The following is a 14,033-nucleotide window of genomic DNA, read 5'->3' as shown; positions in this document are numbered from 1 at the left end:
TGCCTTTAGTAAATAAACTCCCAATGGCTCTACGGTAAAGATTCTCCCATCAACACTGAATATGTTGCTGGAGAAATCAAACGATTTTCTTTCCTTTCTTTCCAATCTGTGATTGCAGGGAAGAAAATTGCTCCATCTTTGGCCGGCTTAGGCTCTAGGGAAAATTCCCTTGCAGGGTGCAACTTCATTTGCAAAGCGAACAGTGTATTTGCCTTTGGTAATTCAACTCCACTGAACATACTTCCTTTTAAGTAAGCCACACATGGATCGAAATTTAGTCAGTGTAGCAGGGACCAGCTGAATTTTGATCCATGTATGGGCTACTGGGATATCTTGACAACTTAGTGCTCAAGTCACCATAGTGGATTACTGTCATACGTGCGCTTTTGTCGCTTGGAGACAAATTGTTCTTAAGTGGACTTCTCCACATGCTTTGACTATATCTGATTAGATATTTGAGCTCAATAAATGCATTTCTTATGAGAGACATACTTTCTTTATAGAAATTCACCTGAGCCCTTGTACACACGGTCGGACATTCCCACGGAAAATGTGGGCTCCATCTGACTGTTTCCGTCGGGATATCCGACCGACAAAGTTTTAGAGCTGGGCTATAAAATTTTCCGACAACATGATCCGATCAGACTTTGTCCGATCGTTTGTAGAGAATTCCGTTTGGACAAAGTGCCACGCATTCTCAGATCAAATTCCTAGACCAAAGCTATTGGCTACTAGCCTGAACGTAGTCCCGTCGTAACGAAATAACGTCATCATGTTACGAACGATCGGATTTTCCGACAACTTTGTCCGACCGTGTTTATGCAACACCAGTTTCGGACAAAATCAGACGGATTTTGTTGACAGAATGTCCGACCGTGTGTACAAGGGCTATTCTACAGGTTTGATTCTGGACACCGTGACTAGATCACATGGGTACGGTATTGAGCTAGGTGTTATGATTGTTTGGATTTAGGTGTATGGGTAAAAATAGATCTCATCTATATGATGGGTGATCGATATAATAATGAAAGGGATTTTTTTTTTTTTTTTGTGGGGGGGGGGGGGGTGCCTGGATGTTTCTGCTTTGATATGATCACCCGTGTCATGAGCTTTATGTCTTTTGTGTATATGTTATTGTGCTATAAAAACCTTAAAATAAAATCTGAAATAAAAAAAAATAAAAAAAGTAAATCATCCCCATGGTGTTCTGCCATTTAGAAATCCGGTGCCACAGTGGCAAATATAGTATTCATAACTGATGGAGACAGATCTTAGTTCAGTGCAGGAGGCAGATGTCAATATCTATATTTTGCATGTATCCAGGGTTGAGCAGTTCCCTAAATGCACTTAAAATAATTAAACAATTAGAGAATTATTAAACATGCATGAAAGAACTGGCTGCACTTTGGAAGTAATGCAGTTGAAAATTTTTATTAACTGTTTAACTTGTTTAAATCGCTGGGAGGTATACTCAATGTAATATTCTTTCTGAATTTTTTTTATTCCTTCAGGAAATCCTCTGCAAACCACTGATAATGAATTGTGGCTTCATTCGAAGACTGGGTATTAAGTCACACGTATGAAGTATGTGTCATGAGAAGATGCTCTGGGCATGAATTCCTGATAATTTCAGCAGAGTGCATTTCTTACTGTCCCAAAGAATGTCACTTTAAATAGTTGGACTGGTATAATGAAACATGGACAATGCGGACAGATGGGTCTGTGTAGCACAGGAGAACTGTTGTTGTTTTGGTGGCTTATTAGCAGAGCTACAAATACCCTACTTATGACAAAAAAAGCTTTTTTGTGGCATTTAACTATCAACGCACTTAGCTCTTTTTAAGAGCCATTAGGAATACATAATGTGATATGAAATCTCATCCCAACTGCAACAATTTGTGCAGTCATTTATTTACATGTTATAAGAATCTTTATGGGGGAAATGTCTTACAAGATATTTAACATAGTGCACATTTGTCAGAGATGGCACTTATTGTCAGTAAAGAAGTGGTAGCGTTACCTTACATTTACATTTAATTTACAACTTGCATTAAAAGAAACAGTAAAGTTATGGATAACTCCATTTTTGTACTTTGCTGCAAAACACGATGAATGTGTTACTGTCTAGGTACTCCCATAATCCTTTCGAAAATGGCAAGTACAAATAGTAGGCTCTCCACTTTATTGTGTTCATTTATGAGCAATGTAAAGCTGTACTCAAAGCAAATACAGAGCTTAAATTCAAATTAAGGGCTGTGTTACCTGCCAAAGGATTTGTATTTCTGTCTATCTATTCCTGTGATTTACTAGTTAGTTCTACTACATAGCACAGCCAGCATGGTGACCAAGCTTTTCTCTGAGGAAGCTAGGTCACCTCCGTGCCCTCAGCCTGTGATTGGACAATTTAGAGCAGCAAAAGACTGATAAACTTATTACTTTGCCCTCTGTGGGAAAGTTCCTTGCCAGCATCTGTAAATGCAGGACACCATATTGGCTCAAAGCATGGCCCCAAGCTCCGAGAGACAATGCTGCTATAAAGGGAATTAAAAGAGGCTGAAATCAATCTAGGTAAATACGTAAATGTATTAATTGGTGTTTTTTAACATCTGCCTGGAGTTGAGCTTTAAAGCGGAGTTCTGCCTAAAAAAAACACTTTTAAAGTCAGCAGCTACAAATACTGCAGCTGTTGACTTTTAAAATAAGGACACTTACCTGGAACAAAGAATCTTTGCATCGGCAGCACACCTACACAGAAAGTAAGGTATAAAGTCTTTATTGACGCATAAATATTAAAAGCACTGGATGGGTCAGGCAGGGGAAATGCAGGTAGATTGACACGTTTCACACTATAGAAGTGTTTTATCAAAACCACCAACTCACCTGTCCAGGGCGCCCGCAATGTCCTCACCCAAAGCTGACCTGTCCCTCAGCTCCAGGTGAAAGCGTTGGCATCACTAGTAAGAGAATCAGGAAGTGAATCCTTGCGGCTTCACAGCTTGGTTCCCTACTGCGCATGCTCGAGTCACGCTGCGCATTCTGAGTGGTCCCTGCTTTCTACTGGTACCCGTGTGTCTCCCAGAAGACAGCAGGGGGACTGAGGAGGGTCCGGACATGGTGTAGATTGCCACGGATACTACGGTGATCTTTTGCCGGAAGTGGGAGCAAATCCCTGTATTATACAGGTATCTGCTCCCCCTTCCCCCCTGAAAGGTGCCAAATGTGTCACCCCGGAGGGGGGGAGGAATCCAGACAGCGGAAGTTCATTCCATTTTTGGGTAGAACTCCGCTTTAAGATATGTATGAAGGGTGAGGGTTTCCACTACTTCTTAGATTGCTAGTTGCCTGGCTGTTATGATGACCATCTGGCTTCAATACTAATGAAGATCAGGAAAGTCAGAGTAAAGTTAAAGCATTTCCAAAAAAAAACAGAAAACAGATCCTGTTTCCTTAAAGCATGAATAACAGCACAGTGCTTGTGCTGTGTCATTTGTCCCCCTGTATACCCTAAAAAACCTGGCTGATCCTGCCTGCTATACCCTCCCCCTGCAAACTGACCACGATAATCATTGCTGCTGAGCCCCTGACATTGTGGTCCATTTGCGTGCCTCCATCATCTGCAGCCCTGCTATCTGCAGCTCTCCTGTGTCTGTCTTTTTTATTTATTTTTTCTTAGGGAGTGGGTACCTTATTTTTAGGGAGTGGGTACCTTAGGTCACCCCTTGTACTTCCTCAATTTATGTGAGAATTACACTTGTGTGCTCAGCCCACACCCTCCACCCCCCCCCCCCCCCCCCCATCTGCAGTCTCCAGGGACACATCACAAGTGCTTCAGGACTAGTTTTGCTGTACTGCTGTGCCATGTACATGTGCAGTGGGGAGCCAGCTGTGAGACATCTCAAAGTCACAGCCAGCTCCCAAATCTAAGATGCTGACACCGGAGAGTTGAAGCCCAGTCAAGAAACAGCTGCATGCAAGATAGCTCTGAACTCAATGGACAAGTGAGTATCTGTTTTTAAAAAAAAAAATTTTTTTAACAACCCAGGTGAAGATGCTCTTTAACTGACTATAAGCTTTAAGCAGAAAAAAAGGGCAATGCAACCAACACCCGTTTTTTTGATTTGAGTAGATGCCAACTGGTCAGTTAATTTGTCTTTTAGGGACTCCAGTGGTAGAAGCTCTGCAACTACAGTAGGTTCATCCACCTTCTGCAGCTTATTAAAAAAGGCTGTTACTCTTATACAGTAGTTGGATTTTTTTTGTGATTTTGTTTTATCATGAAAAATACCACAGGGGTATATACATACAAAAAAAACATGGCTTGAACTCATGAATTGAGCTTCCCTGTCATTTGAGAAAGGAACTTAGCCAAGGGTTTTGATGGGTTACTTCGCCAAAGTCCACCATACCAGCTGTTCTTTAATATTGGTTGTGCAGTTGAGGGGTATGTGCATTACTGTTGTAAATCTAGTTTACTAGGATACAACATATTTATCTGTGTCTGGTCACTATGGGGCTATTCAAACAATTTTCATCAGATATACCAAAGTAAGTAGGCCACACACCACTCATCCCTTTTAGAGAAAAACTTTATTCTTTCAGCAGTGAGAGACTTTCCACCCTCTACTTTTGCCTGCTACTGGGGCTTAATTGTGAAGCTCTACAGTCAAGTCTGAGAGGGAGGCCATTGTTGGAGCTTCTAAGTAACTACTGACACAGTAAACTTTTTGTATGTGAGACATTACTCATTACTCATAACTTCTTTGGTATGAAAACAGTATGGGAAAGTGGTGGGACCCAGACATTGTTGGAACCCCATACTGGAAGGAAAGAGGCACAGGACCTCAAAGTGGTTTTAAGGATATGTGAGTGTCCTCCATCAAACACTTGTATGGATTAAGCTCAGTGCCAATCCTAGGGATCGGATCAGTGGTATTCTTCCAGGACTTTTCTCTCACACTACAGGTCAGACCTGTGTTCATAGACCTGGAATCGAATCTGTTTATGCCCATCTATATGGAGTGCATATAGGAAATTTTCTTACAGATACATTTTATGTTTGCTACGAACGTCTGTAAATCTATGAAAGAATAAATGATGTGTTAAAAAAATATGAATAGTGATTTAATACTATAACATTTAGTAACAAGATCTTAGTATTGATGTGTTTCTGGGAACCACTAGTTTTAAAATATGACCAAGCTTGCACCTTATTGCTGCATATGTCCCCTCTCATATGCCAGCTACATATGGACCAATCCTGTAATAAACACCTACAGGTAAAATATATAAATATTCTAAAGGGCTGTTTGTATCCTAGGAAAAAAGTATGCCAAATAGGGAAAAAACACAAGTACCAAATAATTTTGTAGGGAACTTAGCAGCAGTAAATCATATAAAGATATTAAAGGACCACTAACATTAGCACAAAAAAGTTGCATACTATGAAAATACTACAAATCATTTTGACAAATATGCATGCAAATGTATCCATATTCATTAAAAAATTTAGATATTTGACATTAAAATTTTGTGTATTATAAATTTGTTTAGTGGTTCTTTAATTAAAATCGAAATATTGTTTTGAATAGCCAAACGCCCCAACCACCACTCCCCTGAACTCCTCACCATAGCTAGCCGCTCAACTGCAGGCTCACTTCTTTGTCTGCTCAGAGTCGAACAGCATTTACGGCCTCAAGCTCTGGCAATCTGGAATATGTACCCTGCAGCCCTCGGGGTCATAGTTACCAACAGAGCAGTGGCCATAATGTACTATAATGTACTGCAGAGCTGGAGTCTATAAACGCTGTCCGGTTGACACAGGTCAAGGTATTCTTTTTATGTCAAAGGAGGAGGCCAAGTAACTTTGGGAAATGGGGATTGTTTAAATTGATGTTTCCATGTTAAACTTCAGTGGTTTCCTACAATGAGAGCACTCATAATAACTTGTATTCAAGTGTAAATTGTTTTGTTAAATAATTTGCTTGTACAAGAAAATAATATAGTTTTGTAATGAAGGAAACTCTCTTAGCCCCTGTACACACGGTCGGAGATTTCGACAACCAAATCCGTCGGATCTTGTCCGTTGGATTTTGCCCGTCGGATCTTGTCCCAAACTGTTGCATACACACGGTCGGACTAAGTTGTCCAATCATTCAGAACGTGATGACGTAATTTCGTTACAATGGGACTACGTTCAGGCTAGTAGCCAATAGCTTTGATGTAGGAATTTGATCTGAGCATGCGTGGCACTTGGTCCGATCAAAATTCTCTACACATGATCGGAGTATGTCCGATCGAACCAGTTGGTCGGAAAATATTTCCAACAAGTTGGAAAATTGGGTCCGACGGATATTCCGATGGAATCAGTCCGATGCATAACACACATAGTCGGATTATCCGACAACACAGTCCGATAGGACACATTCCAACGGATTCTCTGACCGTGTGTACAAGGGCTCACAGTGTTTCACTATTGTCAAGGTACAGTATCATTAAGTAATGTGGTACACAATGAGAATATTGTTCTCTGTATTTTCTCTGTTTTATATGCAGGAAGTAACAGTAATTCATATGTTATAATACACAAGAGACCCTTTATTATTCATAAGGGTTAACACCATATACTGTATTCTGGTTACAGTCAATCACGCTCATTTATTTGATCCACTTATTTGTAGTGTGGGCTTGGGTAAAAGAGTAGATCAGCTCAGATTTCTGTTTATGTACTCTCTACCCTTTCTGGTACGTTCCAGCAGATATAACCAAATTTAGGGTATTCTGGGTCTACTCTGGTGTATCTTCTAATAACAGATTTCTGCAAGGCACCTAAATAAAGTCAGCTCTCACCTGTTCACTTGAAAGAACAAGCTGGCCACAGATTAAATAAGAATTCTGGTGCAACTGAATCCCTAGCAGGGAAAAAAAATAAGGTCATGCAGGGTGGTGGCAGCAGCACCCCTGGATCAGGTACTGAGATAGCCTAATACGCATAAGCAAAGAAAAGAAAGGAGAAGGGGCACACCATCTAAATGTAACCTGTATTATTATTTGGAATAAAGTAGAGTAAATGCACTCACTTATGAGTCAGGATCAGCTAGTGAATGTAGCCCTCTGAGAAAAACAGAAATCGACAGGCAGGCGGCTGGTTGATGCAGAGGTCTGTAGGCAAGCGGCTGGTATAGACAGAGCTCAGCTAGGAAGTGAATGGATGGTGGATAGAAAGAATTGCTGCTGTGCTTAAAGATGGAACACAAGTTATCACACAGTGCTTCCACCTTCCCGAGGTTCCCAGCTGGCTCAGCTTGGATCGGCTGCACTCGAAGGTAAAAGGGTTGATGTCAGGGCGTCCAAGGGGCCGTGATTACCCATTTCAGGGTTCTCCCTTTTTGTCAAATTAATCAAGAGACTTTCTTTTCTCTGCTAGCCACAGGTGGCTAGCTTTTTGTTTTTATTCAGCCAGTAGGCTGAACAAAAAAAAAAAGCGAACAAGGTGGATGGAGGAGAGCGGGACTCTCCACTGTCAGAGTACACTGCCCAGTGGCTGCAGATGCTGTTCAACAAAAGTTTTCCAGCTTCTTTGTTTTCAGCAAAAGTCAATCTAGAGATGGACTTCCACTAAAATTCAGCCTGTCCTTACTCCAAAATGCTCCTGAGTTGTCCAAAGTTCCATATTATCATGGAGGATAAGTCTACTCTCCCTGTATAAATTCTAGATTTACACAATATACACTTGAGTTTGCATCTTTAACTCATGATTGTAGGTGAGTAGGGTTTTAGGATAATTTCATGCTACAGACTAGTACAACATCTAGAAAATTGTAGCTGATGACCCAACCCACTTATTACTCTTTCAGTCACTTTTGAATAAAATCATGAGGTTCTTACGCAGTCTTGAGTGTTGTATTCTGCACAAAAATAGTTATCTGTGTTTGAAAGAAAAGAATTGACCTTAATGTCAGTTTAGAATTAGTTGAACAGGGATAGATGACCCCAAGCGTTAATTTTTAGCACTTCATGAATAGTCATATGTCAAAGTCATAGCATTAGTAGTTGATATACCAGTACATGTGCTGTGACTGTTAAAATAGTGAAACAGAGGTTGTGATACATATGTGAAACTGAGACTGTATTTTAATTTAAATACTACATTTTTAAAATATATATTTTTGTATACAAGTATCCCAATATATTGGTGTTATGTATGATGTGGGTTTGATAGCGCAGTGCTGCTTGTTTTAGTAATGTGGTTTTGACAAGACAGCCATCAGTTTAAATTCAGGCTACTGGACCCCTGTAACTGCTCGGCTGTTATGATGGTCTAGATCAGGGGTAGGCAACTCCGACACTGGTGCCGCAAGCAGCACTCAAAGCCTCTTTTTCCGGCACTCTACTCCCTTCCCATCAGCAGAACAGCGCAGGGAAGTGTCAGTGAGACACTAATGCATTCCAATTTCCAAATTCCCCATGCTGTACCTGCACTGAGGGGGAGGCACTGCGCCCCCACACATTGTAAAAGATGGGAAACATTGTTTGGTTCTCTAACTTTCATCAGCTTTTGTGATGGGAGATTGGGTGCAGTTCTGTTGAGGGGGGGGGGGGCAGTCCCTGTTTCCAGGAAGAGGAGGACTGTCATTGGCCACTGCTAAAGCGAATCACAGTCCTGCTAGCCCCATCCACCATCTGGATGAAAATGACACGCTTGGTTGCCACTACCAATCTCAGAAAGAAGGGATTTCACTGTTATTGAGAAAACCACAATCGGGTGTCAGTTTGTGGAATTACTGTTGAGCTTCTGGGAACTTTGTTGAAATGATTCCTCAACCTTTGTGTCACTTACTACTGAACCCCTGCACTCTGTGTCCCTTTAAGCCACAGCCAGTATTCAGCGCAATGAAAATCACACCCAACCTTTCCTGTGGTGCAGAGCACAACACTTTTTCTCAGCTGCGGGGGCCCAACTTATGATCCTGCACCCAGGCCCACTGCTTTCAGAAAATGCCCCTGACCTGAGCTCATCATTGCACATCCATTCCAGATGCTTGTATGTGACATCACATACAAGCACTTGGGCTGGATGCAAGAGGTGGATCAGCAGGATGAGTGTGCCAGGACAGGTAGATGTGTCTCATCTCTGCTTCCTTTCACCACTCTGTATATCACGCATATCATAGATGAGATGAGGGTACAGCAGTGGAGTAGATGAGCAGGAAGGTACAGCGGTGGGAAAAATTAGCAGAAGGGGTTCAGAGGTGAGACAGAAGAACAGGTACAGTGGTGGAAGAGAGGAGAGGGGGCTTCAGCAGTGGGACAGAAGAGCAGGGGGGTACAGTGATGAGGCAGATGAGAAGGGGATTACAGTGGTGGAACAGATGAGCAGAGGGGTTCACTGGTGGGACAGAAAAGCAAGGGGGTTAGAGCAGTGGGGCAGATGTGAAAGGAGTGTATTGGTGAGGACAGATGAGCAGAGGGTACATTGGTGGGGAAGATGAGAAAGCGCGTTACAGTGGTGGGGCAGATGGGTTCAGTGTTAGGACAAATGAGAAGATGGTTCAGTTGTGAGACAGAAGAGCATGGGGGTACGGCAGTGGAGCAGATGTGCAGGGAGGTACAGTGGAGGAGCAGATGAGAAAGGGGTTGCAGTGGTGGGACAGAAGAGCAAGGGGTACAGTGGTGGGGCAGTAGAGCAATGGGGTACAGTGGTGGGGCAGATGTGCAGGGGGTACAGTAGTGGGAGGGATGAAAAGGGGGTTAAGCAGTGGGACAGAAAAGCAGGGGGTACAGTGATGGGGGAGATAAGCAGAGGGGTTACAGTCGTGGGACAGATGAGCAGGGGGTCACAGTGGTGGGACAGATGAGAAGGGGGGTTCAGTGGTGGGATGGAAGAGCAGGTGGGGCAGATGTGAAAGGAGATGCATTGGTGGGACAGATGAGCAGGGAGTACAGAGGTGGGGCAGAGGAGAAAGAAGGTACATTGGTGGGACAGATGAGCAGGGGGAACAGAGGTGGGACAGAAGAGCATGGTAGTATGGCGGTAGAGTAGATGTGCAGTGGTGGGGCAGATCAGCAGGGAGTTACAGTGGTGGGACAGATGTGCAGGGGGTTACAGTGGTGGGGCAGATGTGCAGGGGGTTACAGTGGTGGGGCAGATGAGCATGGGGTTACAGGGGTGGGGCAGATGTGCAGGGGGTTACAGTCGTGGGGTAGATTTGCAGGTGGGTACAGTGATCTGAGGTGTGAAGGTGCTTGAATTGGGGCTGATCTGAAGTGTGGAGATGCAGGAATTGGGGCTGATCTGAGGCGTGAGTGCAGGGAGTTAATTTCTCACAACTACTCAAGTAGTTTACAGCACTTTATAAAAAAAATCCTGTTAGTGATTGAGTGTGAAGCTGACATTTTTTTGTTGTAAAATCGTCACTCTCAATTTCTTTGAAAATATTTTTCGGCACACTATGCTCAAAAGGTTGCCTACCCCTGGTCTAGATACTGAAACACTTGGTGGTTGTATCTTGTCAATAAGTGCTGCATTTCTTTTAGTCCTCTATTGGTGCTGCTTTTTCAACAAGGTAGAGTTTCATACCTGCCTTATTTAAATGTTCAAAAGTAAGACATGCCATCTACTGTTCTACCTTTTTAGTTGTCTACTCTTTAATCGCGGTGATGAAGAAGCTGACATCAGCTTGTTACTGCGGTGAAAATCTTGGCTACACACTCATTTGACTGTTGTTTCATATGACCCCTTGTCAGTTAGTCATTAGTAATGTTACCCCAGCCCAGTTGCACTGCTGCAGAAAACTGTATGGTGTACTGCCAGCCTTGGTAGTTAGAGTCCTTTGGTTCAGCCAACTAATATTTCTGAAATGTTGCCAGTGTAAGCATCAGGTCGACAAAGCAGCTTTAAATTATTATGAAGTTAGTCAGCCAGTGCCTCTAGCTGTATGCAGAATTGCAAAAATAAAGTAAAGCCAAACAAGCACCAACCAGTCGGTTACACATAATCTATTGTTTTTCAGCTTGTTATTGTGACATCGTGGACACACTCAGTGGATACCCAAGAAAAAGAGGGTGCAATTTATCTCAATCCCAAGGCTCCTCGTTGTCCTTTGCTACAAACGATTGACTCTACTGTTGGGCTGGTCATTATAGGCTACAGTTAATAATATAAATAAATATGTCTGGAAAACCTCTTTAGGCATGGGAACATGCCTTGACAATTTGGTTTGTTTTTCAATCTTGGTTATTGATGGGATAACTTTTTTAAATTTTTGATAAAACATGATGTACCCCATTTTTATGATATGATAAATATTCCCTAAATTGTACTTCCAACCACCATTTTTTACAGCAATATTTAGGATTTACAGTCTCACTTGGCGAACTCCTAAATTCCAGGTATTCAGCTACTTTGTAAAAAGTGAAGGTACACTATGAGTTAAGTTCAAGGAAGTGCATGACTTCTCCTGGACTCTCTATTATTTACATCTGATGGGTTTATTGTTCTGCCGTAGAGATGCTCCAGGATCTGAGAGGAGAGAAGCACACAGAGCAGTAATGCCTGCCCCTTCCCTTTACTGTCCATTCACAGAAGCCTTTGTATTTTGTTCACATAATATCAATGCTTCTCTGATTGGGCAGAAGGAGGGGAAGGGGCAGGCATAGCAGCTGCAGCAACTCTACTGTTGAAGATGCTGAGATTAGAGGGATCAGCGTCGGGCTCCCAAAAATACAGCTTTATCTGTCTTCCAGGAATACTATAAACCTGTTAGATATAAATAATAGCAATAAGTCCATGAAATGTCATGCACCTCCTTAGACTTAACACATAGTGTGATTTCCTGTAATTCAGCTTTAAGCCAGTATCTTAAGGCTACTTTCAGACTGGGGCTTCGGCGGTAAAGCGGCGCTATATTTAGCACCGCTTTACCATCGTTTTAGCACTGCTATACGGCCGCTAGCGAGGCAGTTTTAACCCCCGCTAGCAGACGAAAAAGGGTTAAAACCGCCCACAAAGCCACTTTGCCGGCGGGTTTGCGGCGCTGCCTTATTGTTTTCAATGGGAAGGGGGCACTGCAAAGATGCGGCTTGCAGTACTTTTTTGACCGTCCTGCAAGCGCACTGCTCCAGTTTGAAAGCCCTTGGGCTTTTACACTGGAGACACAGGAGAGGCGCTTTACAGGCGCTATACAGGTGCTATTTTTAGCGCTGTAGCTCCTGTAAAACGCCTCAATGTGAAAGTAGCCTAAAGGGCAGTTAGGCTTGCAAGAACAATCTGAAAACCATAGGTGTCTGTGGCTGGGTCTCCAAACATAATTGCCCGAGGCTGCTGTCCCTGCTTAGCCAGTAGAGCAGGGGAAAGGCTGCAGACAATTCCAAGACCTGATTATAAGTGGGAAAACTACAGCAAGGGGATACATTTTTCCAACCTCACCTATCGTTGTTGGCTATCAAAAGACTTGGACAGTGGTGCCTGAGGATGCCACAGAGACACTAGATCATCACCTAAACCAACTTAAAATGGCTGCATTGGCATACTAGCCATCTAGTGTCTATAATCAGTGGCAGGAACCCATTACATACTAAAGAACTTCAACAAGCTTAGAAAAACAATTTGCCTGCATGTAACAAATATTCCTCCTGTGCACATCAAGGTCTTCCAAGCAATGTGGTCAATCGAATTCACCACAGAAGTGGGATACTGTTAGGCTAGAAAATATCATTACTTTCAGAATGCAGAGATCTTGTACTCTTTTTCCACTGACAACAGCTTACATAAAGAAAAAGTGTACCTGTGGCTTTGCAGTAACGCTGTGCAAAGGAGGTAGTAAGGGAAGACCCAGCCTCTTTTTTTTTTCAGTTGAAAAGTTTTTAGTGTATTTTGGAAAATACATGCTGGCTGAGGTTGGGCATTTATAAAGAACTACAGTTTCTTACATTTATTTTCCTTCCTATTCACAGCTTATGATTACTACTGAATTACAAGTGTGCTATGATCCTACTCTGTTGAATATTTCTTAACACATTTTCTTTCATCATGGTCCTAGTAATCACAATAGGAAACTACAAAAAAAAAATTAAAATAGGGCTATAGAACCTAATTTCTAAAAGCAATGTATTTAATTATACGTTTACAAATGATATGCTATTATAATTATTATAATTATATATTTATTTTTACCCCAATCTAAAAAAAAAAATGTTCCAGTGCTTTATCTTTAATAAGCAAATATACAGCCTATTTTCTTTAATCATTTCACTATCATAAATTACAAGGGTTTGAATTCTGTTTGAGACTGTTATTGCAGCCATACACTGCTGGTGTTCCTCATATGTATTAACACAAATGTTTATTTTGCACTGTTTATGTTTTTCTTCTTTTTTTTTTTTTTTTATCTTTTTTTTTCGTCATGTTTATGTGTTTCTGGTAGTTCTGGGACCTCAGACTAAAAAATATAATAAAAAATAAATATATACCTATATGACCAGAACATGAAATTTTCGCTTTGGGCTTATGTTACCAATGACTACTATTTAAAGTATTTCTATAAATGCTGCATATTGCTTATCATTTTATAATCATTCCATATTTACTGGGAAAGGTTTTAATTTCCTTTGTATATAGAGTTTTATTAATATGTAAATATATAAATATTTTTTAAAATCAGATCATGTTTTGGGGGTGTTCTTTTTTTATATATAAATATCTATATATTGAAGAGACAAGGGATAATTGTGACAGTTGTGTCTAACATTGTGTTGTGTCTTGAATTTATGCAGAGACTTAAATGTCAAAATAGAAAATGCAAAAAATAAAAGTAATTTTAACTGAAACTGTCTTGTGTATTTAAATTTCCAGCAAGGAAAAACACATCAAGGGTACAATTGTCAGATATAAAAATACTGACTTTAAAATGTTGCAGGGGAATGCAATCTGGCTGATAAAGGGCTCTACGTTTATCCTGGAATTCATCTTCTGCACCTGACTGTCCTTATTGCTTAGTTATAATAATCACCCTTATCTTCTTAACCGGTTCCTGACC

General features: G+C 41.4%; 1 protein-coding gene across 1 annotated transcript in view; it reads left to right on the top strand.

Moving 5' to 3' along the window:
* The window catches only part of BEND7 (BEN domain containing 7), a 125,851-nt gene extending 112,027 nt beyond the window's left edge, over nt 1-13,824 (top strand). Inside the window, exon 8 of the mRNA XM_077472183.1 lies at nt 1,512-13,824. Within this exon, the coding sequence (XP_077328309.1) occupies nt 1,512-1,570 (59 nt within the window). The 3' untranslated portion in view covers nt 1,571-13,824. The remainder of the gene's footprint in view (nt 1-1,511) is intronic.
* Nucleotides 13,825-14,033: the final 209 nt, after the last annotated feature.

This window comes from Lithobates pipiens, unplaced genomic scaffold (assembly GCF_037356315.1).
Source record: "Lithobates pipiens isolate NorthernLeopardFrog02 unplaced genomic scaffold, aLitPip1_a1.2 Scaffold_8, whole genome shotgun sequence".
Lineage (NCBI taxonomy): Eukaryota > Metazoa > Chordata > Amphibia > Anura > Ranidae > Lithobates > Lithobates pipiens.
This window is presented reverse-complemented; position numbering and strand designations above follow the sequence as displayed.